This window comes from Salvia splendens, chromosome 21 (genome assembly GCF_004379255.2).
Source record: "Salvia splendens isolate huo1 chromosome 21, SspV2, whole genome shotgun sequence".
NCBI classification, from domain to species: Eukaryota; Viridiplantae; Streptophyta; class Magnoliopsida; order Lamiales; family Lamiaceae; genus Salvia; species Salvia splendens.
In genome coordinates, this window is record NC_056052.1 from 22,044,326 (window position 1) to 22,065,004 (window position 20,679).

At 34.8% G+C, this 20,679-nt stretch overlaps 2 protein-coding genes across 3 annotated transcripts; both read right to left on the reverse strand.

Annotated features, from left to right (window-relative positions):
* Positions 1–57: 57 nt before the first annotated feature.
* Positions 58–8,975, reverse strand: LOC121784892 (phosphoinositide phosphatase SAC6-like). Of its 2 annotated transcripts, none has more exons than XM_042183155.1 (21): positions 8,782–8,975; positions 8,525–8,686; positions 8,345–8,428; positions 7,037–7,164; positions 6,864–6,955; positions 6,540–6,597; positions 6,305–6,361; positions 6,171–6,204; positions 5,990–6,070; positions 5,260–5,366; positions 4,785–4,871; positions 4,624–4,701; positions 3,968–4,038; positions 3,777–3,875; positions 2,930–3,029; positions 2,082–2,190; positions 1,888–1,960; positions 1,126–1,219; positions 896–988; positions 655–724; positions 58–400 (listed from the first exon to the last, which is right to left on the reverse strand). In XM_042183155.1, exons 2-21 carry the CDS (start codon positions 8,673–8,675, stop codon positions 270–272), a joined length of 1,797 nt encoding a protein of 598 aa, XP_042039089.1. In that variant the 5' UTR covers positions 8,676–8,686; positions 8,782–8,975; the 3' UTR covers positions 58–269. The 2 variants fall into 2 exon arrangements, with proteins under 2 accessions (XP_042039089.1, XP_042039090.1); XM_042183156.1 differs by having other exon boundaries at positions 655–721; positions 8,782–8,974.
* An 836-nt stretch (positions 8,976–9,811) lies between these two features.
* Positions 9,812–12,202, reverse strand: LOC121784893 (G2/mitotic-specific cyclin-2-like). The gene is made up of 11 exons (XM_042183157.1): positions 12,050–12,202; positions 11,862–11,958; positions 11,712–11,768; positions 11,560–11,605; positions 11,325–11,465; positions 11,122–11,247; positions 10,919–11,008; positions 10,615–10,836; positions 10,439–10,537; positions 10,175–10,353; positions 9,812–10,094 (listed from the first exon to the last, which is right to left on the reverse strand). The coding sequence occupies exons 1-11, from the start codon at positions 12,093–12,095 to the stop codon at positions 9,959–9,961; spliced, it is 1,239 nt and encodes a 412-aa protein (XP_042039091.1). The 5' UTR covers positions 12,096–12,202; the 3' UTR covers positions 9,812–9,958.
* Positions 12,203–20,679: the final 8,477 nt, after the last annotated feature.

Below are 20,679 nucleotides of genomic sequence, written 5' to 3' on the forward strand. Positions count from 1 at the left end.
CATTTTTCATTTGCATTACATTTTAAAAGCTTTCATAGTTATGAGTTTAAGAGGATATCAACATCAAACGAAATAGATTACAATAGAGGAACCGAGGTTTACAAGTGGCTGATTATATGTATATTGAGAAAATAAGTGGGTAAGTATATGTATCAGCTAAATAAAATGTGAGTTTCACAATGAAAGAATACAAGTAGAATATAAGTTAACAATAGTAGCAGAATAGCTACAGAGTTGCTGCATGTAGCTAAAATCCTCGAAGCCCAGAATCAACGTCTAGGTTGGTGCAGACGAGGGCGATTACAGAAGGTGCGGCCATTGGACCTTACAAATACTGCTATAGCCAAACTCATGCTTGCCCACATGAAGGAAAATAATAAACTCCATAGATCGTGTCGAGCTACAAAACAACAAGATACTAATTAGTGGTACTCAATGCTATATGGATCAGGAGATGCATAAGAAACTATACATGAGTAAACAGTTAGACTAATGCATTAACTTCGAGAACTGTTCATTGATAAAGTGGCAACGACAGTTCAGCATGTGACATTGTAAAATGCTAGATTTGTAATACTCTAGCAAAACATATTAACATTTGTAAATGGAGTTCAAAACTAGAAGCAAAAGCATTGACAAGAAAGGCATTCCTACCTCGTCTAAGTGACAACAGTGCGAAGAAGAAGCCAATCAGAATCACTCCCAAAGCCAATGGAAAGGACTGCTGACGTGCAAAAAATTGCAATATAAGTCCCGTATTCAACTAGTTAGCATAAATAACATGAACATAGTTAAATTTGAATACATTATTAGGGTTACACAATTAATATATGACTTTTTAAATACATAATTACATATTTAATGAGGAGAAAGCTAGTAAATATAGATTACTTACTGCCACTGCCTCAATACCGCCTTTCTTTGCTGTAGGAGTCATGCTTCGAGAAAGAGAAACAATATAATGTCCTTGTATTAAATCACTAGCATCCTTCAAAACAGAATCAAAGCTTAAATTACACAGCTAAATTCTTAAACTAGATGAGCCAGAACTAGGAGTATATTTGAGCATTAATCTATTCAACAACTTTCCAAGCCAATTAAAACGAGGAGGGAAAGCATGTAAACCTGCTTTGTACCATCAGCGAAGTTGTTTAAATAATATCGCATGAGAGCATTTTTGCCATCATTCAGAATACCTTGAATTGTTCTCTGGCCACACCTGTTATTCACCAAAAAAAAATAAAAATATCAAAAATCATATCCCAGTTAACATGTATTGTTCCATCCAGGTAAGGGGAAATTACTTTTAATATGATAAAAAAACAAATTTTAAAAGCATACATATTTAGGATACTGATAACTTAAGAAGCTTCAGTAACATCAATGTGCTTATGAGGTTATTCACAAAGTCTAGTCTGGATGACTTGAGTTATTTTAAATTTTGAATTGATGAAGTCCATTTCAATGCGTTTATTGTGTCCTGAAAAGAAGAACAATGTCACACTAAAGCTCATATTTAGATTGCTGAAGAAAATCAGCCCTAAAGTTTTCTCTCCCCTCCTTAATTATTTGAATCCTCGCTTTGAAAATATGAAAAAACTTAAAGCTTATTGGTGAAGTTTATTCCCCCGGGTATACTTCAAACATGTGGACCTTTTTACAGATTAACTACTTAAACATTCGCTAATCTGAGTAGTGTCTCGTAACACTAAAATCATAAGCCCACAATCATTCAAAGCAGACTAAAGTTTGAAACTGGAACTGATTAAAGAACATAAGAAGGTACAGATTAATATACCATAGTGTTGTTGTAGCGGAACTTTTATTTACCATCAAATTATTTTCTCCAGAGGACCACTCATGAATCAAAGGGATAAAAATATATACCTGACAAAATCCCCCTTTAAAGCAGGAGTACCAGAATACTGGATGCTTACTTCATCCCCATGGTTAGCCCACACTGGAAACAAAAGTAGAGTGATGGAAAGGTTTGAGAAGGATGATGGGCCATAAATGATTGTAGCAACTAGCTAAAATTTAGACCAAATTAAGAATATTGTTGATTAAAAGTGGTGCATTACAAATTTTAAAGCTGTTATCAAAATTGGGGTGTGAACTGATAATTTCCTCAGCTTCAAAAATACCAAGCCGCCGGAGTTGGAATTCCAGCATTTTACGTGCTATCGTGCTCTGCAAATAAAAGATGAAGAGGATAAAGTGAATGAGAAATGCTTCCTAGAACCAGAAATAATTACATATTTTATTTTGTGTGGGACCTTGGGTGGGATGAATGATAACATTTGCTATTGCTACATTTAATCACATCTTGCATCTGTTTGTTTTAGTAAAACGGGTATTAAAAGCTCATGTTCCCAGTAAGTTTTCTGAAAGTATAACTGCATACAAGATGATATTCGTTGAAATTGTCTCAAGCCCAAGAGTGAATTCTCCATCCATCAAAACAAGTAGCGATGGACATAGAAAGAACCACTGAGGCCTTGAAAACTAATGGAATCATCTCAATCATTTCAAATTTTCATCTAACCATTGTAATTTTTGGTCTCTGTGAAAACTTAAATCAGTTTTCTTTCTCAGGAAAAGTTAAATATAACAAAGCTCTAGGTTTAGCTGGTTTAAGAAATATCTCTCAAACTAAAAGAATACTAGACATAAAACCTTAAAAAGATGTATGCTTTTACAAGATTCACTTATTCTTTAATTTGAAATACATCACCATTCACCAATCTGTATCCTTACAAAGATGACAAATAACTGGAAATGATAAGGTGTAGATCTATCTATGATAAGGTGTAGATATATTTACGGAAACACAATAAAGCGTTACAGAAGCAAACTAATCCTACATCATTTAGTTTCAGTAATAATTTGGGAACAAGAAACTATTCAAGTTTAAGAAAACAAAACGTACCTGAGTTACATTTGTACGGTCCAAGCAGTCTATGCAATTGGTCCTCACAACTCCTCCTTGAGTTTCAACCTTTTCCCCTTTCTCATTTAACAAAAAGTACCTATAGTACAAACAAAGCAGTAAGGACCTGAAATCCCTAAAACTCACACACAGAGTAAAGGCTACAAATTACATAGTCAAATGATTGGCTTGACACCAACGATTATGACTGCAAAACTTTTTTCTTCTTCTTCTGGATTTAAAGAAATTTCAATTCCAAAGTCGAAGACAAATGCAGTTTAAAAGCAATTCCCTTAATTTTAACAGATACCAATTTTTGTGGAAAGTCTCATTCTATCACAAACATGTAAAGCTGATTTTCAGCTCACTTAACTTCAGAAGCAGAATACTGAAAGACAAAAAAAATTGGAATAACTACAAGCTATTGACACAAAATTTTAACACTGTAAGGTAAGTGGAGAACAGCAAGATTTTGTTCTATATCTTTATGCTTTTAATGCTTATTCCATAGTATTATTAATGCTTTTTGGAGATTAACCATCTACAAGCCTGGAATCTACAAACCTTTTGTTCATCTTCTAAGAGCTCTCTGTGTTAAAATGGATCAGTAAACAAAGTTTTTAACAGTCAATCTGATTTTCCCTTCTCGAGGGAGAAGGAATCAACTTTGAACAGTTATTAAGGCTAAAGCAAATTCATTTCACCACAACTATCATAACAGGAACAGAAAATACGGTATAGTTTCATAGACAATGCAAACTATGAAATGTGTAAAACAAGCAGTTCATTGAAGAAACTAAACAGACTCAAGCAAGAAAATCATAAGTTCGTCCAAAAGTAACTGCACCTGCTTTTAATGAGAAAATCCTCAATTTGTTCGTAAAGAATGGATAAGCGCTCAAAGTGGACATGCCCACATATCTTGTGAAAATCAAAGTGCAGATATCTGAAAAATAATGTAAGTGAGGATATAGCGATTTCACACCCAAGTGATCATCATGTAAAGCTGCAAAATAATAAGATTGAAACAGAATCTACCTCACATCATCACTAACAATAGGTTCCACTGCCTGGCAAAACTTTTCAGACAAGCGTCCCTCATTTCCATGCTGTTAAATATTCAAAGAAATAGGGCGTGAATACCAAGTTTACCAGCAAGAAAATAGATTGTACACAACATAACATATAGCATGGCAGAAGTTACTTTGTCATTCCGAACTAAGAAAGGGGATCTAGAATGGAATATCAGTAAAAGGGAAAATAAAATCATACTATTGTTTAGTTTAAAGAGATGTTACATATATGCATATGGCCACTCTCATCCACTTTTATGTTTTAACACCAGTTTCACCTTGGCAGTAGAATTCCAATATGTGTACCAGTCCTAGGGGTTTCCAACCTATGTTCTGGTTCTTATGATCCCTTCAAATGATGAGAACTCCTTTTCGAACTAGCACAGGTGATTATGAACCCTTTTTTTCTAAAATATAAAGCATTTTCAGGACACTATTTTTTTCAAAAAAGAAAAAGTATTGTAAAATCAAATTTTATTACATCTTTATAGTAGATATATTTTTGTCTTTAACAACTATAGGTTACTAATCAGGTACATTATTGTTGAGAAATATTCAGGTAGAGTGCAACCATGATGAAGATGGAAGTCTGCATTGTGCAACAAAATGGTTTCCATGTACCTTGTTCACTAGATCAACTGCAAGAACATTTCCATATTTCTTTCTTAAATCCAAAAAATGTCTTTCAGCCACTCGAGGCTGCACAAATGTGTAGAGGAATCAGCAAACCAGATGTGATATGTTAGGCCAGAACATAATAAGAAGATTAATAAAAGACTTACTGCTTCCTCAGGTTTCACGATTTCAAAATTTGGCTTATATGTCAAATCAACAATCTGATCCCAAAGAAATGGCATGGACCCTCGCACCTAAAATAGGAAATTAGTTTATCAGGCCATAATAGTAAGATGCTGTTAAATAACAATTAATCATTTGATTGGATACATATCATGCACAACTGATACTCTCACGCCCTAATGAGCACCTTAAGTAGGTATCTATATCTATAAGTGAACAGTATGCAGTATAGGGACCATATTGGTGGTGCTAGGCAAGTAAATAAAAAGCAATTAGAATTCAGTCCACAAAAGAAACAAATAAATGTGGTTTTGCACCAATATTGTGCAAACCTAAATTAAATTAGATCGTATCCATCCATTTATAACATTTCATTACTGCAAGAAGTTCTCAAGGCATTACAATACAAAAAATGTAGTACCACATATAAATCTTATCGTAACCCTATGAGAGTTTTACCTGGATAAAGGACGCAGTGTGCCCATGAATTTGTATGATTTGTTCAGTTTCCACAAAATTTGCAACAAAACCATCCGAATCAGCTCCTCTTCTCCACATTCTTGTGCCTAACAACAAAGTACAAGTGGGACAAAAGGATATTATTAATTCTCCTGCATCATAGAAATGGTTCTAACTGGAACAGATTATAAATCCTTGATCAGAGTATTTTTTAAAGAAAAAAAAAGAAGAGTAAGAAGAAGAAGTACAACAGAGTGAAAGTTTATGTGTTATAGTATTTCTGTCAAAATCAATGGTTCAGAGTTCGCGGCTTTAATCAAAGTTAGTTGTAATTGATGAGTTCCCAGATCCCACATCACAAAAGAGCAAGATGCCAGAATAAGAAGGCAGAATTCCAAAATCAAGAACTAAATAGTATTATAATAAAATACTTGGCAGAGAGATCCCAATGGATGCCTTTCAAGTATACCATGTCATATACCCGACCAAATCTCAGCAGCAACATGCACAAGCACATTTTGCCTAAACACTTCAAATTAAGTTTAGACGGACCAGTGGTTCGTGTAATATCAGAAATTAATTGCACAAAGTCTCAGACATAAGTGCAGGTTCTGAGAAAGAAATCCAAGTAACTTGGGGCAATAGATGTAGGAAGACAGAAACAAATAGAAAATGGAGACAGAGAGAAAGTAGTGAGAATGTGAGATAATGATTAAAATAAACAGATTACCTGTTCTTCTCGTGCATCTCCGTGCAATTAGTGCAACATCAAGGATTTCCTTCCCAATGGCTGCTTGAATGTTCTGAAAGCCTAATGACTTGTCAAGGCATCACATCACTTATTATAAAATTATTATTCTAACCATTATGGGGCATGAGTTACTAGAATATCAGGACATTCGAAAGGATACTGCCTTGAATGACAGGGAGTAGGTATGGGTCAAGCTGCATGAGGATGATTTCTGATTCAGTTACTACAATATAAAAAGAAAAACTTCCTAGAAAAAAAATTGAAGAACTCATATGATTCATCCAGAAACTTGACCTTGTTGTCTATAAGAACTTCCAGCATATAGTTGTTCCAAAGAAATCGAGGGTCAGCCTGGAGACAGAATGTACACGCAGTAAATTAGTGTGAGGACTGCAGTCAACATAGATACAGAAAACCCAAAACCAAAACCCCAAACCCCAATCTGCTCTCAGCAAGAAGATTAAGCTGCTACATGGTAGAAACACAGTTGGAAGATATAGGTTTCAGCATTAATCATTCAGAAACTCACTTGTCTCCAAAGAGGCAGCAATTTTGACTCATCACCCAAATCATTCAGCCGCTGAGCACTGCCAGAAAAAATGCACAAGTATTGGTTAGACCAATTGTTTGAAGTACCAAACATCCTGGACTTGCAAAAAGTAGAAATATAAGTGCTATTTTATTTTAAATATTTTAAGTGAAGTCATATTTTTGGAAGCACTTCATGTTACTAATAGGCAATATCAAAGATCTCCCAACGAGTCTCATAAACAACACACTAACAAGAGAATATCATTACAGGAACAAAATAAACAATATAAGAAATCACTGAGTACACGTGCAAAAACTTCACCTCAGGGTCATATTCACATCATAGGAGAAATATAGACCTGGAGTCCTCTCTGCAACTTTTAGTAAGCGAGAAAACTCACTCTCCATCTTTTTCTGTTCAACAGAGGTATATATTACAGTGACTTGGAAAACAATAATTTACTTTAATTGTAAGATGGTGGACATCGCCAGTACCTGTTCTTCTGGAAAATTCTTGAGCGAGTGATCGCATGGAAAAACCTTCAATGATGTTACTTTGAAAATGGAGTGACCAAGATAAGATCCAACACATTCACGTCCAGTTATCACTAATAAATATGACCCTAAAGTAAACAATATGAAAAATCAATATTGTGGAGAAACCATGATGAAAATAAGGACCTATAACAGAAATTTAGGGCTACCATCAACTTGAGAAAACATATTGCAAGCAAGAGAATGGGAGTCAACTAATGGTAAAATTGACCAACCAAACTGTGCCTAATGTGCATACAGGCTGCACTCCATCTTTTTCCCGAAAGTCCTCTTTCTGGTCATAGAATTTCTCATTATTACAGTATTTGTTTCTTCACTTATTAATTTATGACTTGTTAGAGCACAGTACATACAAGAACTTCTAAGTGGAGACAGAATCCTCTTCAGGTGCACACATGAGCTATGTCACCTCTCACATGGACTATTGTGTAGAAAGCAGTCGCAGAGAGACCTTTGGAGCACTACGTGGATTAATAAGAGCGTAATAGCAGCTGAAGTGGCAGATAACAGCAATGGGGCCAATTTTGCTAATTACACCTAGAAACCCCTACAAATTTCTTCTCAGTTTGGAGGTAGCATTGCTCTTAGACAACCCTGCCCCTACCCCAAAGGTACCTACCTACAAGAGCAACGATACCAACTAATTTCTGGTAAGGTCGCTGAGGCCTAACTGAAACAAAGCCTATGCATTACAATTTACAATGTCTAAGATTATTTCATCCAACTTTCAAGAACTCGCCTCCAACTCAACCCCTATCCAGAAATATCCCAGCAGTCCACTGCTAACCTCGACCACATTTTTCACCCCAAGTCCATACCCTTCTAGAGTCAGTAGTATGAAGGAAACTTTCTATGGTAATCAGTGGATCAAGTTTATAATTTTATTCCACCAACAAAAGTACACTGTTGAAATAACTACTTGGTGAATAGAAATGGAAATCAGAACTTTCAAACTCTCCGAAATGATTGCAAACATGCAAAATCGCACAAGGCACTTGTGAGCAACAAGTTGATTCCTACTTTTTGAATTCACAAGTAGAAGAAAAACTTCCTTTGACCATCATGAGGGGAAATTGAAACTTGATCCTTCGTTTCTTTAATGCCTCTGAAGGAGCAATGATAATCATACTAATAAATTTACTCACCTAGGTAACAAGTAGACCTTTTTGTGGTCACTATTCACTAGTAACGAAAACACGATAGAACATGAATAAGTGCTAATTATCTTAAGGTAATTGAAAAACTTGCCTGCCAAAAGCTTGAGCATACCCACCACACCATAGATGGTCTGAATTTTAGGAACTCGAACCGTGTTGCATTGAGGAATTTCATCTAAAGTATACAATAGGAGAGAGCATTAAAAAAGACATTTCCCACAAAATTAGACTAGATTATGAGGAAGAGAAAAATGTTAAGGAATGAAATTACCAATAAGATTCATGGAGCCATCAAGGCGGCTAACAGCGAGAATCGATGAGGAGGATCCGTCAGTCGGATCAACCAAGTACTGATCCGGAAATTCCCAGAGGCGCATTGTGGTATACAGCTTCTGCGCGGGATCTACCTTGTCCGCCATCATTCAGATCAGGACTGCAAATCAAAATTGAAATCCACTGAATTCGATCCAACTCGATTTGATCCGAAGGGGTAAATCGAAGATGAACAGATCACAGAAACATTCTTACCGATTGAAGCAGAAAAATGTGAAAGGAATCGGAACGGAAGCAAAAGGCGATTGATTTAAGACACCTAAATCGGGAGAGGGATTGGTCAAATGAAGGAAATTAGGAAAGGAATGGAGATGTGCGGACAAATTTAAAACGGAATTAACTGAAAATCCGTCTAAGTAGCTGCTGTTCTTGCCCTCACTGCAAAATATTTCACTTTTTTTATCTTATTCTTTTATTTTATTTTATTTTATTTTATTTTTCACTAGGTTCCGGAATGATTGTAGAATTTAATGTTACGAGCTCAAGAAAGAGTTGAAATTAACTGATAAAATAATGCGACATTTAAAATAACGAAAATTAAACAATCACTTTCGCCTACTTTTTGCGATGAAAAATGAGGTGTATATATAGGTTAAACTTTCGCCTAAGCAAAATTTATCTTCTAATGCAATTTACTTCTTTCATAGTCTACACGTAGGTATACTTGTTAGTTATAAGTACTACATATAACAACAATCACGGTCATTACTCATTACCGATCTCTTTCACCATGGAAATCATAAAATACACACACATATCAACTGTCCATTTAATTATGTTACATTGATTAAAAATTCCTATGAAAAAAATAGTAGTACTACTATTTATTAAAAGAATATAACTACTAATGGTTTAAGGGAGTCGCTCTATTTGGAAACAATAGTATCATTGTCGGGGCAATATAGCATGGACGTCTATTAATTTAAAATTTTAACGATATTACTTTTATTTAATTTTAGATTTATTATCACAAACAATGTTAATATGTATATTATTTAAGAATTTACTAAATCTGTAACAAAATTAAATTATTGTTGGATACATATTTATTTTTATTATTTGTATACTATGTAGATATGGCTTAATTTTTTAAATGTTTACTACGAAAAAATAAATGGTGCATGGGTGTTACATTGCTCTGATATCTTTTCTCAAAATGAACTAACCTAACAGGCTATTATCCCATTCAAATAATATGAAATACATTCTCCTATGAGAGAGGATCTGTAAGCATAGATAATTACTATTATTAATAAAAAATACAAAATCAGAAAGTTACATGTCAATGATTAATCAACAAATTTAATAGCCACGCAACGCGTTGTGTTGCAAGGACTGAAGGACTATCTCATTATTCTGTTACATATTTTGCCTACTGTACAAGAAAATCTGCAGGTTTGCATCTTGCTGCATATCCAAACTTAGATGTATTGTATTTTCTATGAACCCCTGTGAGTTTCCCGGTAGCCGCCTTCTGGTGGAACCCCACGATCATCCTCGAACATTCCCTGCGCCAAGTAAAAAAATGAATAGGCGTTTCACGATTGCGTCGCCTATGAAAAACCAGATTTGTAGGATCCAGACTCACAGTAGTTGATCCTCGGAGTAGCTAGTGTGCCACTCGCATGTCTTGCTCCACTGTGCGACGCCATGGAGCGTGCACTGGGCCGTGTATATCGCTGCAGCAGCCAGGAACGACGGGGGATACTTGAGCATCTCGTATTCCACCAGACAAAGCTCAATCAAGAAGTATGAGAGTAGCTCAAGCTGTTACACAGCAAGGGATGTCAAACCATTTTCATGTCGAGTCAAAGTGATCTGATCACGATAGTTAACGTTGTATCTAACTCACCCTGCTGTCGGACTTGGCCGCCTTGAGGAATCTCAACATGAAAACGTATGCAGTCGGGGTTGACATGTTGAACTGCAGAGTATTGAGCATCAACTTCTCCTGGAAACAGATGTGATCATGTTAGTGTCTTTTAGCCTTGAAACAGATTAGGAGCTGATCGAGTCGAAAACAGCTACCATTTTGAGCACTTCTTTCCTCTCGTAAGCCTTATCCGATATGAAAACTAAGTCCTCCACAACCGGAACTGCAACTTCCTCATATTTGCAAGCCAAGAGCATGGCTACTAGACCGATAAGCTGCAGCTCCTTTCTCACCACTGATTGCTTTGCTAAGAATCGATCAATCAGATTTACTGTTAGAAACAACGTCTCTTTCCTCAGATCGAATTTGTGGTGAACCTGTTGGTAAACAAAATTCGGTGACGATGAGTTCCACTAGACTAGCAAAGCGTATGCCTTTAATCAAAGTGTCGCTGCCCACCTCTATGAGCCAGTCGATTAGGATTGCCCTCATTCTCTCATTTATATCCGGTTGTTGTGACATATATTCAGGCAACACACGGCTCACACCCTGCACCAATCGTACGCTAGTATAAATGATTTTGATTCAAGCTGAGCTCGAGCTTAACTATATTAATCGTTGCTTAATCAAATGAGGATGCACATCATTCATCCCAATCTTACCTCCATTTTCTTGTAATAAGCATATAAATCCTCAACATAATCCACAACACCAAATGGATTCTTTGCATCGCAAGCATCGATGTCTGTACTCGTGTCTTCAAATATGTCTTCCATTTCAACCTCCTCCTGCAACGAGCCTCCTCTAAATCACAATCATTTCGAAAAAATCAAACAGTGATGAGAAAGTAGAAAGTGATGCACACCATTTGATCCTTTTCTCTCATTTCAATTTCCGAATGCTCCAACGACATAGGCACTGGCTCATGATCAACTTCAACATCTGTCAAAGCTATGTCCTCCAATGCCGCGAACTCATGCTCGGATGTCTTCAACTTAATCGCTTCCTATACAACACCGAATTCACCATAAACCGATTAATCACACAATCCTTTGCTGAATGAATTCAAGAACTTCCGAATTCGAAAGAGTCTCACTTACCTCCACACTACAATGCTGCTGGACTGCCATCACAGCAGCCGAGTTCCTTAATAAATCAAGCAATCAACATCAGCTAATTGAAATTTGTAGCCATAAAAATAAAAATGTGTCTAAAAAGGGAAGCATCTTGAAATAAAGAGGTTTGATCTAACCTAGCCATTGGCCTATGTCCAGGAAATCCAGCTCCATTGTTACAAACCCCTTCCACTCTGTGATTCCAGAATTAGAAATTTTATCAATTTATCTCTAGAAGCAAATTCTGGAACAATATCTAAACTTGTAAGCAAAGATTAATATTTTACTTTGCAAATCCTCGCTTTTTCGCAGCATAACTATGCGGATTCGCTCCTCGTAGATCATAGTTGATCACACTAAGAGCTCTTCTATTGCGTCCTCCACCTTCCATTTTCACAAAAAAATATCAAAATCTCAGAAAAAAAAGATGGACCGTTTAAGCTATAACATCCAACGCGTTTCATCAAACAGTTACCTCGCACATTTGTGTGGCCTACGTTATTCTCTTGGGATATAACCATTTTCCAAATATATTTGTTGGATTATACGAAGAAATGAAGGATCAAAGAGTAGTTAGGTCTGTTAAGAGAAGTGAAACAAACAGTATTAAGTAGTTTCCTTTTTTTGCGGAAACGGAGCGGCGTTGTTTCCTTTTTTGCGCTATAGTTTATACCTTTCAAACGCAACGGCTACTTCAGTTAATTTCATTCTTTCCGTAGAAAGAATGGATATTGATAGAGCAACGGTCAAATGAGTTTGTCTTTTATGAATTTTAACTCTTTAATTAATGCCATTATTATTTATTAGTATTATTTTTTTATTATTACTATTATTTTCGTAAATATAGAAGTTAATGCTCAAATAATTTGATACTTATTACTTTTTCTAGTATTTAACTGTAGCTCTTATATTTAATTTGTATACTTTTTTATAGTAATTTGTGTAATACCATGTATAACTACAATTTTTTTTAAAACTTTGTCCGTTTTCTAAAAATAGAATTTTTTTTTTCACCTAAATAGAAATTTTCCATTTTAAGTAATGGATCTTACGATCCAATAACATTAATTTCATTACAATTTTTTTCCTTCTTTCTCTTACTTTACCCATTATTTTCTTTCATCTCTTTTACTTTCTTAATTTTGCATTAAAAGCTATGCTATTTCCAAAGTTCCTATTTTTGATAAATGGAGGAAGTTTGTAATTTGTGTAAAACCATGCATAACTATAACCATATTTAATGCATAACTAGAGACCAAAATACGGAGTGAACTAAGACATCATTATAGTTCACTAAAACGTTTTAAGGGCGTTGTAGTTCACTATAATTGTAGTTTAGTTCATATACAAACGTTTTAGTTCATAACACAGATTTGACAACAAGTAGTGAACTAAAACGTCGGTATAGTTGTGTTTCCAGAATCCATTCAATCTCATCATTGGGTTATAGTTGTGTTTCCAGAATCCATTCAATCTCATCATTGGATTTAATAGTTGAAATTTGGTCTTTATTTATGCGTTAAAATGTAGTTATGCGTAGATCACTAATCACTATCTTAATGCATATAGAATGGAAAGACGTAATACCATGCATACTGGTACTACCTAGAGACATATTTGGAATTATTTTAAGTTTAATTAAATATTGCATTTAGTTTTAATTTATTTTTTTAATAAATTTTCTTGGTTAATTAAAGCGAGTATATAATACAAACAGTGGCGGAAGCAGAAGATATTATTGGTAGGGGCTGCATTATACCCTATATATATATATACTATATTCAATAAATAAAAAACTAAATATAATAAAAATTAATAATATATTAAAAAATCACAAATACAACTATAAAAATGAAAAAAAAATATATACAAAAAATTATTATAATGCATAAATCAATATATTACTATGTTGCAAATATATATAAAAAAAGATAGAAAAATATATGAATCTAATTTGAACCAAACTCCAATTCTAACATCTTAAACTCAAATCAAATAATACTTGGCCAATTTATCTAAAGAAAATTAACGTTTTAATGTATATTATTATAATTAGACTTATCAATTTTTTTGTAAATTACTATTGCAAATAAATAATGAAATGTTCTGTTAGACACAAGGTTATAAGATATTCAATAGAGTAAATATCAATTACTAGTAAATTATTACTATAGCCTATCATTGATGTAACTATTAACAACAAAAATTTGACTACTAAATTGAAATTTTGGTACATTGTATATACTTTCAGAATGATTAATGGTATAGTACTAAAAGCTATATTATCAATTTAGAATTATTACATTACCTAAATGGAAATTGAACACACTCAACATTTTAATAGCAGCACTATTATTACAAAAAAAATGTTTTAAAATTAAATTTATGAATTGATTGTACTTTTAATCTATATGTGAATATATTAACAGAGTAGTTATTAATTATTATAGCTCAACTAGTCCACGTATTCTACACTATTCACGAGGAAACTTTTAGAATAAAATAATATTATATTACTCCACTTATTATTTTTTTTTAAAAAAAGGACGTCTTCTTCATCCTTCAAACAAGGAGCCATTTTCATCTCTGTAATTTCACCTCTCCAATTTTTTGATTCCAAAGTTCAGCCCCTTCTACCATTCCAATTTTGATGATTTACTCTTCAATAATAAAAAAACTTGGGAAGGGCTAAAGAGTGAATACGAAATATTTTCCAAAAATTGAAGTAGAAAAAAACAAAAAAAGAGTTGTTGGGAGGGGCTTAAGCCCTTCCTCCCTCCTTACTGTGTCCGCCATTGAATACAAATATGATTTTGACTTACAGATATGATAGAACCATACCCATAGTCCCATATTATAAATTTATGCTACTTCATTGTCATTTTAGGGTAAGGCGTAGCTCTAAATGTGTAAATAAAAATTTATATATCGTTGTCGTAAAATATATTTAGTGAACTAATTATGAATTTTATAATGACGTTTCTCACTCACAGCACTTGAGAATAATCTAATTATCAAACTAATGTATAGTATTTTTTTATAATTTATTAATGTATAAACTGTTGAAATTCGAAAATTAATTTCTCATTGTGATTTAACATGGGGCATAAAGACCATTTACACTACAATATAAATTATTATAAATTACCCCATAAAGTGAGTTCGTGTAGAATTTCTACAAGTTACGTGCTAGTAAATTATAAAATACTCCTATAAAATAATCCGATTATTTGCAAAAAAATATGTGCAGTTTGAATAATTAGTGTAATAAATTTTATTTCATTCTTGTACAAAAAAAGATTGTAAAAATTAATTTAGATTGCACCAAATTGATTAAATGATGAGCTACAGAAAAAATAAAGAAAATGATTAAGAATTTAAGATTGACTCTTTATAGTACGTCAAAAAATTTAGAAGGAAAACAAACAAAAGAAAAAAAAATCTACCTTAACTAGTTTGAATCTCTCTTTGCAAGGTATAATAGGATTAAGCATGATTATGTAGATTTAAAAAATGGATGAAAAGTAAACATAAAAGATTAACACTTATGTATAAAGAAAATTAAAGAGGAAAAATTGAAATTTGAGCAAAGTGGTGTAGTTTAACTCCATAGCAACATTTAATGTGTTTATCCCATAGTAGGGGATTCAACGCTATGAAATGACGACAACCATGGAAGTATTCATCTCACCTTGAGTCAATTATACTTAAATTGAGAATGTGAGAGAGAAAATTTGTAGAGGAAAAAAATGAGTGAAAGGGAGTTTCTTCGGTGAAAAAAATTTATGTGATAAATGTAGTATTTATAGATGAGTTAAGGATAAATTGAATGATTAAAAATAAAAAAATTGGAAAAACTGATAATATTTGAGAAGTGGATATTTTTTACACTTTCCACTCAAAAGAACATGCGTTTCCTTTTCGGTTGGTTACAAAGGAATGTACTTTTTATTTTAAAAAGTCTTTATACCTTAATGAGTTTGATCTATTTATAATACTTGAATTACTTTTTCCTTCTATCTCTCTTACTTTATGAATAGTATTTTAAAACTCTTGCTCAACCAATAGTGCATACTATTATGGGAGGAGGGAGTATTATTTTTTTTATTTTTTAAAAAATAAATTAAAACAGTCAAAAAACGATGCTCATTCGCGGGCCAAGTGGACGAAACCATCCACACCATAGCGCGCCACGTTAGGGGGAGCGTTGACCGGAATCGTAATCAGCTCGGATGAACCGAAATTTTGTGTAACCGCCAGCCGACGGTTCCCATTTTGAACCGGATCTGAGCCGAGACCGTTTGCACCGAAACACACCTATCTACATCTAGACGTCACCACGGTTCGTGAACCGCCGGTTCACGGTTCGGAACCGGCGGTTCCGGTTCAAGATTTGTTGGAACCGGAACCGGCGGTTCCGGTTCAAGATTTGTTGGAACCGGAACCGGCCCGTCGAAGACCGCACGGTTCCGGTTTGTGAACCGTGAACCGCCGGTTCACTTGAACCGGCCTAACCGTCGGTTGTTACCCGGTTCCGGGCCGGTTCCGGGCCGGTTCGGCGGTTTATCCGATTTTTTTTTTTTTTTTGCATTTTGTAAATTGTAATTCAAGTTTAAAATGTAAAAAAACTTGCGTAAATAACATTAGAATGAAGCGATGTACAAATGTAATTTTATTGATACAAATTACAACTTCAAAATTACAAATTACAACTTTAAAATTACAAATTACAAGTTAAAATTTACAAATTACAACATAAAAATTAGAAATTACAACTTCAAAATTATAAATTACAAAAGACTTAAAATCTTCATTACAATTTACAAAATTACATATTCGAAATAAAGGGGAGAAAAAAGAAATAAAGGAAAAGGACTTGAGCTCAACTTAAATTTAAACTTAAATTTAAAATTTAAGTTGAAATATAAGTTGAGATGCCTACGTATCCTCAATGCTCAATTGCATTTTGGAATCAAAGTCCGCGTAGTTCTCTTACCTTGCTTACCTATTTGGCTTGATCGGAAGTATTGGCGCCTATTCTTCTTCGTCGGGGAAGTAGTCTTGGTCGGGTTGTACTACTAGTTTGTCCCAATCCGGTTCTTGGTCTCTAATTTCGGCGGAGCACCAATCATCAAGTAACATGGTGGCTTCCATGTTTTGTCCGGTGAGCCTACTTCTTCGGTCGTCCAAGACGTTGCCTCCAACACTAAAGGCGGACTCGACGGCGACAGTGGAAGCCGGAACCGAAAAGATCTCCTTGGCCATTGATGCAAGGATGGGAAAATCTTTCTCGTGTGAAGACCACCAATCTAGGACGTCGATTTGTTGGGGAACGGGACCTCCTTCTTCCTCATTGAATGAAAAGTGTGAGTCTAAATATAAATCTAACTCACTTACCGAATGTGCCGTCCTTCCTCCGCTGCTGAAGGCGTATAGGTCCGCCAATTGGGATTGGGTGTCGGGGTCATCAACTTGGAAGAAGCCAAAGTTCTGTGTTTGACAGGGGGGTCTAGGTCGAACTTGGTGGGTAGTGTTGTACTTGACTTCGTAATCGTGAAAGAGAGCCCGCAAGTCGAACTCAAAATTTCTTTGGAGGCTTGGGAGGTGTGGGAGGTTTATTTGGAATGTTTGGGCAAGGTTTATGTAGTTGTCGTCGTCGTCAGTTTGCAAAGCTCGGAGTGGTTCAAGATCAATAGAAGCTAAACTGTTGTAATAAAATTCTAAAATTTTGAAAGTACCAACTAGTTTCCACTTTGGATCCAAAACTTTGGCAAGCAAAAAAACTGTTGGGATCTCATTGAAATACTTGAGCCATTTTTCAACCATGTAATATAAAACACACATAAGCTCAAGATTGTTTGCGGAATTTTTCATTGCAGTTTTAAAACCAAGTGATATGATCATGCAATGTTCTAAAACACGAACGGATGTGCAATAATACACACCCGATAACTCCATAGTGGCACTTCGAAAATTTTTGAATAATTTAAATAAACTCAGGCTTTGTTCCCAACAAGAAGATGTTAGATATAAATCATCAACAGGGTAAGTTCTATAAAAATCAACTAAATAGTCTATATGCTCCATTGTAGATTGCAACATGTCATATGTAGAGTTCCATCTAGTAGAAATGTCTAAAGTAAACTTTGTGTACCTTATTTTCTTCGAGTGGCAATACTTCTTCCACGCCTTGCCAATTTGAGGCTTCCAGTGGATCAAGGATACAGCTGTAGTAATAGGTTGAATATGTCTTTGCCATAAAGACAAAGCATCTTGTACACATAAGTTTAAAATATGACAAATACATCGTTGATGAAAATACTTACCACTTATCACCGGGGAGCAAGCCGCAATTAAATCGGATATACTTGCGGTGTTGGCGGTTGCGTTATCAAAACCAACCGAAAATATCTTGTTGCATAACTCATACTCATTCAAAACTTGAATAATTAAAGAAGCAATTGCTTGTGCGGTGTGTGGGGAAGGAAATTGTCTAAAACCAATCAAACGTTTATTTAAAGACCAACTATTGTCTATAAAATGACAAGAAATACCCATGTAAGAATTTCGTTGGAAAGAATCCGTCCACACATCGGAGCAAATATTAACTTTGTGCCCCAAGGTGGATAGACTCTTTGCAATTTCCATTTTTTTTGCAAAATACTGCCGGTTGTTAGATCTTTGAGCAGTAGAGGGGGGAATTCTTTTTTGCAGCAACATTAAAAGCTTGTTGCATAGTCATTTCATATTTTCTGTCATTAAAAAAATTGAACGGCAAATGTTTCATTGCCGCCCATCTTACCATGGTATCGGTAGTATTTTTGGGATCGTATTTAAATAGTGGCGTACCTGTTTGAGACGATGAGCCGGCGGGGAAGTTGATTTAGGTTTGGGATCTAGAATGCCCAAATTCCACGGGGTGTTTTGCCTTCAAATGGCGTGTGAGAGTACCATATCCCCCACCGAGAGTACCATATCCCCCACCGATTACAAATGGATAGACTTTATCGCAATAGTTGCAATAAGCTTTGAACTCGCCTGTCTCCACGGTAGTGGTCGAATCATCAGGATTAGAAATTACAACCGGGACCTTCTTGTAATGTTTGGTGAAGATGTCGGATTTCAACTTTGGAGGCATCTTCTTCTTTTGTCTCCCGGAAGGAGGAGGAGCTTCGGCCTCCTCGTCATTTTCGCCAACTTGGCCGGCACTAGAAGGTGGGAATTGATGCGATCCATCGTCGCCTTCGTCCGATGATAGATTCACATCGTATTCGAAACGCGAAGCCGAATGTGGCTCTTCGTCGCCGAGGGTGGCAAGTAACAAGGCCGCATTTCGATCTTCTTCCTCCTACGAGAATTATACACATTAAAACATATAATACTAACATATTAAAACATACTAACATACTAAAACATATTAAAACATACTAACATATTAAAACATACTAAAACATACTAACATATTAAAACTTACTAAAACATATTAAAACATATAAAACTTACTAAAACATATTAAAACATATTAAAACATATTAACATATTAAAACTTACTAAAACATATTAAAACATATTAAAACTTACTGAAACATATTAAAACATATAAAACTTACTAAAACTTACTAAAACATATTAAAACATACTAACATATTATAACATATTAAAACATATTAAAACATACTAACATATTAAAACATACTAACATATTATAACATATTAAAACATATTAAAACATACTAACATATTAAAACATACTAAAACATACTAACATATTAAAACTTACTAAAACATATTAAAACATATAAAACTTACTAAAACATATTAAAACATATTAAAACATATTAACATATTAAAACTTACTAAAACATATTAAAACATACTAACATATTAAAACTTACTAAAACATATTAAAACATATAAAACTTACTAAAACTTACTAAAACATATTAAAACATACTAACATATTATAACATATTAAAACATACTAACATATTAAAACATATTAAAACATATTAAAACATACTAACATATTAAAACTTACTAAAACATATTAAAACATATAAAACTTACTAAAACATATTAAAACATATTAACATATTAAAACGTACTAAAACATATTAAAACATACTAACATATAAATCAAAGGAAGGACCACGTTGAGGCATTCCACAATAGGCCATCTTGCACAAGCATATAAGAAAAGGCGGTAGTCCGCACATAATCTTTTTCCGAGCAAGTATACCAAATGGTGCTCTCAAATTAAAGACTTATTATAACATATTAACATAGTAAAACATTTAATTTAGAAGTTTAGAACTTACTTGTAATCGAAGAGCGGCTCGCCTTCCCACCTCCTCCGCAACTTGTGCTCTAGAAGGGGCACGACGACGCCGAGAGTCACTTTGATCTTGAGCAATGCCCTTGCCCCGATCACCACCACGACGAGATGAAGACATGATATTATGGAAATTGGAAGTAGAGAATAGATAGTAGTGTTTATGTGAATATGACTATATGATAACGTGAACAAGAACAACGTGAGTAAATTATGAGCGCAAACAACGTACACAACTTGAGAGAATGAGGATGGAGAATAGAGAAATTGAGATTGAGAGAGAAATTCTTATTAACACAAGAATGGGGTGAGTAGAAATGGAAGAGGAGGGGGTATTTATAGGGGAAAATTGTGATTAAAAATTTAAAAAAAAATCAAATTTTGAAAAATAACGCCGAAACCGCCGGTTCGCCGCCGAAACCGCCGGTTTTCGGTGGAACCGGCGGTTTACGGACCGTTTGAATTTTCAAATTTTGAAAATTGCGGTGGGAAACGGCCTGTTTAGGCCCGGAACCGCCGGTTTAACCCTGAAATTGTGAAAAGGCTAGGGAGTAGGCCTGAAATTGTGTCGGAAACCGCCGACCCGCCGGTTACGGTTTGCATAAAATGAGGAACCGGAACCGGCCCGGCGGTTCCGGCGGTTCCGGTGCCGGTTCGAACCGCCGGTGACGGTTCCGGTTCCGGTTCGGAACCGCCGGCGACGGTTCCGGGCCGGTTCATCCGGGCCGGTTCGGTTTGGAGACGTCTATCTACATCTGAGAAATTGAGAATGC

What these genes read in the sequence shown, in the direction of transcription:
- LOC121784892 (XM_042183155.1), bottom strand. Translation starts at nt 8,675, where the DNA reads ATGATGGCGGACAAGGTAGATCCCGCGCAGAAGCTGTATACCACAATG. An exon ending in GATGTGAATATGACCCTGAG is followed by an intron (nt 6,598 to 6,863) that starts GTGAAGTTTTTG and finishes TTTTTCTGGCAG; the next exon opens with TGCTCAGCGGCTGAATGATT. An exon ending in TGATAACAGCTTTAAAATTT is followed by an intron (nt 1,961 to 2,081) that starts GTAATGCACCAC and finishes TTTTGTTTCCAG; the next exon opens with TGTGGGCTAACCATGGGGAT.
- LOC121784893 (XM_042183157.1), bottom strand. Translation starts at nt 12,095, where the DNA reads ATGGTTATATCCCAAGAGAATAACGTAGGCCACACAAATGTGCGAG. An exon ending in TGAGAGAAAAGGATCAAATG is followed by an intron (nt 11,248 to 11,324) that starts GTGTGCATCACT and finishes GGCTCGTTGCAG; the next exon opens with GAGGAGGTTGAAATGGAAGA. An exon ending in TAATCGACTGGCTCATAGAG is followed by an intron (nt 10,837 to 10,918) that starts GTGGGCAGCGAC and finishes GTTTACCAACAG; the next exon opens with GTTCACCACAAATTCGATCT.